This window comes from Fukomys damarensis, unplaced genomic scaffold (genome assembly GCF_012274545.1).
Source record: "Fukomys damarensis isolate Sample0158 unplaced genomic scaffold, DMR_v1.0_HiC HiC_scaffold_15, whole genome shotgun sequence".
Lineage (NCBI taxonomy): Eukaryota > Metazoa > Chordata > Mammalia > Rodentia > Bathyergidae > Fukomys > Fukomys damarensis.
In genome coordinates this window covers 23,617,104-23,626,169 of record NW_022900927.1, presented here as the reverse complement: position 1 = coordinate 23,626,169, position 9,066 = coordinate 23,617,104, and the positions used below count along the sequence as shown (strand labels likewise).

Genomic DNA, 9,066 nt, shown 5'->3' with positions numbered 1-9,066 from the left:
TTTTTTTTTTTTTTTTTTTTTTTTTTTTTTTTTGAGACAGGGTCTCACCAAGTCATTAAGCTGCCCAGGCTAGGGCTCAAACTTGAGATATTCCTCAGCCTCCCAGAGGGCTGGGATTACGGGTGTGTGCACTGTGCAAGGAAACTTTGAGATCATGATGTGTACGGTGGTGGCCCCAGGACTTTCGTGCATGAAGAGCAGGTGAGAGGCTCAGAAAAGCTGTGGATCTGTGGCAGGCAGGGTGAGGGTAGGAGGTCTGGTCAGCCTGGCTCAGGATAGGTTGAGAGTGGGTGCAGGTAGCACCTGGCATACCGGTGTGAGCAGTTCTGGCATGTATGGTGGCTCTGGGTAGGAGGAATTATCAAGGCATGTAGAGGTGGGGATCCGGGGATGTGGTGAGCCCTTGGGAGCACGGGTGATATGAATGTGCACGTGCAATGCTGCTGAAGAGGCAGGCCCAGCTGAGTGCCAAGGTCACTGTGTGCATGAGGGATGGAGTACAGGGGTACTTGGAGTTTCCTGGGGGCCAAGATGTGTACATGTGGATGACTGTACGGCAGAGGCCCAGGATAGCAAGGCCAGGCACGTGTGTGTGTCTGTGTGTGCACATGGGCGTGCATGTGCAGCACAGTGAGAGGACAACAAGGCTGGTGGCAGTGGCCCCACTCACAGCTGTTGGTGTCATTGGCCACGGCGATGATGCCCATGGGCTGCTGGGGGATGTCCACACGCAGCAACTTCATGTCGCTGCCCACGTATTTGTTGGCCCGCTGCACTGCCCTCCGTACCCAGTCAGTCCAGAAGATGTGCTCCCCGTACACAGCCAGTCCAAAGGGGTGGACTGGCTCTGACTTCAGGATCACCTATAAGACCACAGCCTTGTCACAGTGCTGCTAAGCCTCTCACCCGGCTCTACCACTGCGGCTGGCGGCAGGGGCGATGGGGGCCTGGGAGGTCACACCCGGCACTAATGCGGAAGGGTTCCCCAAGGTCAGGACTCCTCACCTCCTCCCGGGCCATACCTCCCTTCCTGGTGCTCTGTGCCTGGCAGACTAACCAAGCCCCAGCCCCAGCCTCCTGCATGTAGCCCGCCACCCCACAGACTCACGTAGCGGTGGGAGCCGTCGTACTCGCACCGCTCGATCTTGTCCAGGGTGGCATCGGAGAAGTAGAGCTTCTCAGCTCGGTGGTCAATGGCCAGGCCGTTGGGTGTGCGGATGTCCTTCTCAATGAGGGTCAGGACGTTGGCTCCAGACAGGGCTGCTCGCATGATGCTTGGGTGCTGCTCGTTCCAGTTGGTCCAGAACATCAGGCTGGGGGCAGAGGCGCACAGGAATTAGGAGGCAGAGCTGGAGTCTGCGTTGGAGGATACAGCTCAGCAGGGTCAACAACTAGGACCTAGGGGTCAGCCAGGGCTGGCCCAGACCCTGCTGCACAGCAATCCCAGAGCCGAGGCCAGCTCTGCCCCAGTGCCCGGGAAGAGCCTGGCCACTGCGCAGCCCATGGAGTTCATGGCTGGGCCGGATTCACCATGTGTGCATGTGGTGTGAGCACACACACAGTGCAGTGTCTGTGAAACAACCACCTGCGTTTGCTGAGATGAGAACACGCAGTGCCAAGTCAGGCTCTCAGGTTCCAATCCTGGCTCCACCATTACTGCTGGTGCCTTAAGGCAACTTACTTAACCCTTGTGCCTCAGTTTCCTCCTCTTTGGAGAGGGGATAATACTCCTGCCTCACAGAGAGGTTGTGAGAATTAAGTTCATATCCATTGGAATGACAGAAGATAAGTACTATGTAAGTGTTTTCTGCGAGTTTACCCTTAACTGCTCTCTATACGAAGTCGGCTCTTTTCCTAACCATCAGGTCCAGTGTAGACCTATCTTGGACATACACGAATCACATACTCAAGACCTCAAGAATCATCTCTGTAAGTTAAGGCCTCTGTTTATTTGCAGTCGAGCCCCAGCCCCACCTTGTACCAGCTCTGACTCCAAAGCCTCCTCAGGGTATAGGAGGTACGGCCATGGCCAGGCCCTAGCCACCCTGTGTGGCTCTCATGGAGGTGGTAAGGCTTGGGACAGATGTGGTAGACCCAGGGGCCATAGGCACAACACACTGTGACAGTGTGTCCTCAGATGACCTGCCTGGATGGTGAGCCCTAGGCCTTTGTTTGCTAAGATTCACACGCACTTGGGCCTGGGGCGTGCTGGGGAACCAGCACCTTCCAGGCTCCTCAGGTGGCCCTTGTGCACCCTGGATTGTGCGAGCCACTCAGGGACACAAAGGTGGGTTCCATCTTCCAGCTCTTTCCAGGACTTGCCCTGGCCTCATCCCAGTTGGCTTCTGTCCTGCTGATCCTTTGATGTCACAGATCACCCTCCAGCTGGTACATGGTGTCTCTGGACCTCTCTAGGTCTTACTCTTTTTACAACCATCCCTAGAGGCTCTGCATCTCAGATGAACTATCTGCTAGGCCCATATAGGACAGTGCCACATCTTGTGCCCTAGGGAGGCACTGGCTGTCCTGAGCTGCTGAGAGGTCCTGAGGACAGGACTCTTGACTGTGAAGGCCTCATCCTGGAGAAGGCACACGGGTTGTTTTTTTTTTTTTGGTACCAGGGATCAAACTCAGGACCTCGTGCTTCTGAGGCAGGTGTAGTACCACTGAGCTAATCTCTGGCCCTGGCACAGAGGTTCTTAATGCTAATGGAGTCAGGATGGGAGTCTAGAGGGAGGTGACATCTCTCTCCAGCCCGCATGAAAGAAAACAGGTGTCCTGGGGAGAGGCTAGAATTTTCTTCCTTGATTTATGAGGGCTGGACTTGACTTCTCAGTTCCCAACAGGGACTTCCACACCCTGGGGCCAGGCAGGTCACAGTCACAGTGGGAAGTGGCTTTCTTCTTATGGTCCACAAACTCTTACATGTGTGGAAGGGTGCAACTCCAGTTCCGAGTTTGGTGAACGTGCTCTGTGAGAAGGTGTGCTGGGTCTGAGAAGAAGGCTTTCCTGGGGCAGGCAGTCAGCAGCAGGAGTGTGGTGGGCTGTGGGTTCCCCAGGGCCACTAGCCCCCAGGCCAGCTTCAGGGCAGGCTCAGGAGGAAGTGGTATGGACCGAGCCTCTGCCCATCTGTCCTTCACTCTGGTCCACTGGCTCCAACAGTCCCACTCTTTCTCCTTGGGAACTCTGTGCCCTGGGCTCAGTGTTGCCCCCAGCCAGGGGCAGGTTCCTGACACAGTTGTGAGGCTCCTGGCCACCTCATCAGCCAATATGCCTGAAGCAGGATCCTATTTCTCATTTCCTACTGGATCACTGGCACATCCTGGGTTTTCAAAGGCTGCTTACTTCCTGAGCTCAGAGGAAAGGAACTCAGTGGGCAACATGCGGGGTTCTCCTCTGGGATGGCAGGGGACCCAACATGGCGCCCCATCCACAAAGGCTCCAGGGGCATGAGCAACAGGCCCTGTGGCCTGCCTCAGACAGGTGAGGTCATCAAGGGTCATGGCAGGGGAGCTTGGATCTTTGTCATCAGTTGTGGACCTACGTGCCGGATGGGCTGAGGCAGGAGGGAACAGAGGGCTTTTGTGCTGGGTCAGCTGGGCTGGGCAGGCCGACTGAGCCTGGACTTGAGTCACATCAGGGTGAGGAATCTGGGCTCAGTATGCACACTGTTTCTATGTAGTTGCTTTTGGGTTTTGTTTGCCCCTTAGTTTCCTAGTAAAGCTTTGTGAAAACACTCCAAAAGCTGCTGAATCAGGGAAAAAAAGTTTTGCTCACTTGTGGGCCAGGATTGCTATGGCAAGGGGTTACCTCATTAGAAGTTCACATAGGGGGGTGAGAGTAGGCAGAGACTGTGGGTGGACTCCTGGGGAACCCACCAACGGGTGTTTTCTCCCACATTCTTCCCAGCATGTGCCCTTGACGGCTCTGCAACCTGACTCTGGCTTTCCTAGCCATCCTAGTGGGGAGGATCCTCTCTGTCCCTCCCTGCCTTCAGCTTTCCGTCTCCCAGGCTTTTTCCCAAAGCCCTTTTCCGATCCAGTTGACTTTCCTTGTCTTTTCTACTTCCAGGGACTGTGCCAGCTGCTGCCTCTATGCTGCTACTTGGTCACTATGCGCCCTGCCACCACTGTCACTTTCCATGACTACGACTTCTCTGCCCTGGTACAGGACTTTATCAAGCCCAGCCCAGGGCTCCCGCATTCCTGGGGTTCAGTGAGCATTCTTTGCCTGAAGCTTTGAGTTCTACAGCCATAGAAGGCCTAGTTTACAGTTTGAACACAGCTGTCTGATGACTGAAGCAATCACAAAGCCAGAAGAACCCTCCACAGCCCGACTTTCCCCTTGGTTCTGAAACATCACCCTCAGCTAGGAAGGGTGGAGTGGGGCTGGAGCCTACCTCTCCTCCTCCTGAATCCCTTATGTGGGTTACCAGGGGCAGTTTCCGCCACCCCCTCAGCCCGCCTCTCCCATCCCGGGACCTGTGGCTCACTTCTGGCACTCATCCAGCACAAAGGCCCGAGGGTGGTCATCTCCAGACATGGTGATGACGGTCTCCCGCTCGAACGCCCCTGGGCGCGTCTGGTCCACAGTGTGGCGGGTAATGGTGGACGTCGTGTAGCTTGTCCAGTACAGAGTATCCCAGCCACGGTGATAAGCGAGGCCTTCCACAGAGCCCACATCTGCGAAGAGACAGGAGTGGCAAAAGGAGGGGCCAAAGGACAGTGCCAGAGGGGTAGCCTGGGTAGGAGCTCAAGAGGACGATCTGGGCACAGCTCCTTGGTTAGAAGGGGAGGTGTGGGGTGTGGGAGCATCTGGGGTGCAGCACAGAGGGCTCAGAGCCCCAACTTTTCCCATACCACCATAGAATCACCTACCCAAATGGTCCATGGCCACTTCCCTTCTCCCCACTCCCCACTCTTGGCCAACTTGGCTTTATGTGTAGCCACACTTTTTAGGAGCTCTTCCGCCCACTTGAGTGCAGTGCGGATTTTAGTACATTGAATCTTACTTGGACGGGACTGGGGCACACCCTGCTTCATTCGAGAACCAAGTGCACAGGAGAGAATGGTGGCGATGTAAGAGGAAGACGGGGTTTCAGTGGCTTCCAGCTGTATGACAGCTCGGCTGCCCAAAGGCTGCACAGCACGGCAGTCTGAACCACAGCCCAAAGGGCGGGGCACTTCTGCCTCTCTATTCAGGTCAAGCTATGATCGAGTTTAGCTCCAGACTTTCTTTCTTTTTCTTTTTTCCAGTGTTGGAGATTGAACCTTAGGCCTTGCACATGTAAGCACATGCTCTACTGTTGAGCAACCCTCCCAGCCCCTTGGACATGACAGTTTTAAACAAATATGTGGACAGGCCTTTATGGAGCAGAAAATGTCCCAGAGGAGCTGAAAGGACAAATGAGTCACAGGACTCGAGGCAGTGACCTTGAAGCAGAGAGACATAGTGGCCCAAATAGCTGAAAGGCTGTCCTGTGATGACAGCGCTATAGCTGGGACTTCTCTTTTGGTGCACAAGCCACTCCCCTGTGGGAGCTAAGCCTTCACATGCAGAGTCTGGGATCCCGAAAGCTCAGGACTGGCAACAGCAGCCAGCCTGCCCGAGGCACAGAAACCCACACTCCAGGGTGTCTACAGCCTTTGCTGTGAGTGCTGCACTCCTAAGGGGACCTCTGGCCTCTCTGGGCAGCCCTGGGACAGAAGTAGGCCCAGTGAGGGAAGGGAGCAACTTCCAGGTAACTACAATGGTGCAGTGATTCCACTGGCTGTCAGGGACCTGGGGCAGGTGGTATTCAGAACCACGTAGTAGTGGGTGGCTGAGGCCTGAGTCTGTGCCAACTTGCCCCTACTTCCTGGGAAGCTTGGGGTCTGGCTTACTCTCCACAATGGTGGTCCTCCCTGAGCCATCATCGTGGATTTGCTGGATGTTCCCAAAGTGGATGTCGCTGAAGAAGATACGGTTAGGGGTTCCTGGGGAGGTGCCCGCTCGGTAATCAAAGGCCAAGGCAATGACATTCTTCATGTGCTCAGGGTCCTCAAAGGGCTGCACGGGTGCATTGAGGTTGCGCTCATCTGATAGATGGATGCTCTTGAGGATAGTGCGCTCCGAGTAGAGCAGGTAGCCAGCATACTCACGACACGATGCCCCGTCTTCTGCCAGCATCCCATGGGCACAGGCACAGGCCCGCTGCCCACCGCCCCGGTACAGACACAGCTGCTGGCAGCCACCATTGGCCACCGCACACACGTTGGTGCCTGGGGAAGGGGGTGACAGAGGGCAGGGCCTGCCTTGGGGAAGGGCTCATTTGACCAAGTGCCTCAGTCCTTTGGGCTCCTGTGGAAGCTCCAGGCGCACCCTCCTCTGCCATAGCATCCCCAGCTCAGACAATCCTCAAGACCCCAATGCCCAACATGTGGATCTGTCCTAAACCTCACCCTCTGCTCCCCATCTCAGGGGCTTTGGAATCACTGGAAAATGCCCCTGTGGGTCCAACCTCTCTCTGCCTCTCATATTCCCGGGCATGACATCCCCGGTCACCTCCCCACCCTTGACTCACCTTTCTGCCGGTCCCGGTTGAAGACTTTGATGTCTTTAAGCTGTACTCCAATGCCAGTTCTCAGGGGAACAGAGTCTGTGGCATTGTCTTTGCTCCCACGCTTGATGGAGCCATTGGCATGAGTCCTGGGGGAGGGGAAGGGAAGGGAAGGGAAGGGAATGGTAGGGCAGGGCAGGGCAGGGCAGAACAGGGTGTTGTTGGAACCAGCAGGGAGTGAATACACACCAGGAAAGGGCAGAACAGATTCCCACCTGTCACTCCAGTAGATGAAATCCTCAAACACAGACACTGAAAACATGTCCATGTTGTTGTTGGACAGGACCACCTCACGGTTCTCACCCGTCTCCAGGTCTATGCGCTCGATCTTGTCTGTCCGGGCATCACACCAGTACAGCTTCCCATCCTGCAGGCCACAGGCACCCACTGCACCCCAGGGCCGTGCTCCCCACCAGGTGACAGCCAGAGTTTGGGCTGCACAAGGCCATCCGTTCCATGTCCTCCTCTTTCCAGCTTCCATCAAATCCTAGAGCCCCTAGATATCCCTCCCTTCCTCATTTCCGAGTGACTCCCATTGTCCCTGGGGCAGAGAAGATCTACTCTGGGTGGTGCTGGGTTAGAAGACTCCATGACTCCCCCCGGCCCTTGTCTTCAGGGCAGACTCTGGGGGCTCCAACCCATCAGCTCCAGGGCCGACCCCACATCCAAACCTGATAGTCCACTGAGATGCCGTTGGGCCAGCTGATGCTGACATTAACCAGCACCACTCGTTCGGTGCCATCTAGGAGGGACCGCTCGATGCGTGGGTACTGACCCCACTCAGTCCAGAACAAATACCTGCAGGGTGGAGGTGGGATTTGGGGGTCAATCCCCACAGCACGCAGGAAATGGGGCCCCATGTGGGGGCTGTAGGCAAAGTGACAGGGTTAGACCAAGCCAGCTCCTCACCCCTTCTCCGGATGGACAGTGATGGCCCGGGGCTTGTCTAGACCCTGAGAGACGACCACGTAGCGGAAAGAACCATTGAGCCGCGCAACCTCGATGACATCAAAGCCTTGGTCTGTCCAGTAAATGTTGCCTGAGGAGAAAGTTGGTGGGGTTCAGAGAGGTTGGTAGGGGTACACGCCCCCACTCCTCCTCACAGCACTGGATCCCCTGGCAACTCCCCATTGGCTCTTTCCTGCTTTTCCCTTTCCTGTGGAGACCCCGTGCTCCCTCTAGTTCTCTTCCCCACCCAAGTCCCACTGTCACCTGCAATCCAGTCCACCGCAATGCCCTCCACACGGCCAATACCATTGGTCACCACATCCTCACGCCATGTCTGATCCCGCTTGGCTCGGCTGATGGTACTCAGGCCCATGTCCACCCAGTAAATGGTGTCATTTTCTGGAGATGGAGGAGCCAACATGGGGATGCTCAACAAGATGGAGCAAGGTGGGGTCGGGAGGTGAGCAGGTGCTAGAGGTGCCAGGTGCTCGGAAAGGGAGATTGTGGGTAGGGGTGGGGCAGCAGCAGTGAGTGTTTCCCCTCCAGCCCATACAGGCAGCCTATCCCTGACCTCAGGGCATTCCACCCCCAAGCTCCTGGGTTGTTCCCAGTACCCCGCACCGCTGGTCTTCAATGCTAAATGGCTTACCAGCATGGAAGTCAATGCCAACGGCCAGCGAGGTCCCAGACACTGGAACCAGGGCATCTGACTTGTCATTGGGATCCAGGGGAATTCCTCGGATACCCTCATGCACAGAGTACAGGAGAAAGGAACCCACACCTGAAACACAAGCATTATTCAGGCACGGGCCTTGCTTATACTCCTTCAAGTTTGGCTTCTATCACTTCAAATCTGTCATTCTCTGCTTCTCCCATGATGTCTTCCCCGACCCTTCTCCCCTACCGGCGATACACACACAACCGGGGTTGAGGCCTGGAGCTTGGGTGGGGAGGAAGCTCACTCCGCGGCTCTGGGGGGAGCATTGCAGGGCCCCTATGCACCACAAGAGGGCAGAAGAGTTGCAGATTTCTCTCTCCATGTGCTGCATCTGCCATCTAAACCCTGTACCCTCAAAGGCCCTCCAGGAGAGTCTGGTAGGTTCAGAGCAGACAACCAGGATTGCATGAATTGGAAAGCTAGATTTCCAGTTTGGCACCCAACATAATTTTAATTTCCTCTTTGTCCTCCCTTTGCTCTATGACAAACCCTTTCCTAACATCTGAAACTCAACTTCCCAGAACATGTTTCCTGTTACCACTTTTCCCACTTAGGAAGCATCTCAATATCCTTCCCTGCCTTTATCCCTTTGATACAGTGTGTTCTCCAATGGGTGCCCCCAAATGGGCCCTGGTTGCTCAAGATCTGTGAAAGGGAGATGAATGGTTGGTCAAGAATTTTGGAGGGCAACCCATTCTGGACCCCTCCTGTCTCTTAGGAGCTATTCTTATTCCACAATCCTATTCCCCAACACATTTTCCTACTCTTAACAAGAACAAAACAAAACAAAAAAAAAAAAAAA

General features: G+C 55.4%; 1 protein-coding gene across 1 annotated transcript in view; it reads right to left on the bottom strand.

The window, feature by feature from the left end:
* Nucleotides 1-9,066, bottom strand: part of Lrp1 (LDL receptor related protein 1) — a 78,072-nt gene that overhangs the window by 19,375 nt on the left and 49,631 nt on the right. The window contains exons 35-44 of the mRNA XM_010644632.1: nucleotides 8,196-8,327; nucleotides 7,811-7,945; nucleotides 7,508-7,637; nucleotides 7,270-7,396; nucleotides 6,814-6,965; nucleotides 6,563-6,687; nucleotides 5,883-6,260; nucleotides 4,493-4,682; nucleotides 1,109-1,313; nucleotides 671-863 (exon numbers count right to left, since the gene is read on the bottom strand). Of these exons, the coding sequence (XP_010642934.1) occupies nucleotides 671-863; nucleotides 1,109-1,313; nucleotides 4,493-4,682; nucleotides 5,883-6,260; nucleotides 6,563-6,687; nucleotides 6,814-6,965; nucleotides 7,270-7,396; nucleotides 7,508-7,637; nucleotides 7,811-7,945; nucleotides 8,196-8,327 (1,767 nt within the window). The remainder of the gene's footprint in view (nucleotides 1-670; nucleotides 864-1,108; nucleotides 1,314-4,492; nucleotides 4,683-5,882; nucleotides 6,261-6,562; nucleotides 6,688-6,813; nucleotides 6,966-7,269; nucleotides 7,397-7,507; nucleotides 7,638-7,810; nucleotides 7,946-8,195; nucleotides 8,328-9,066) is intronic.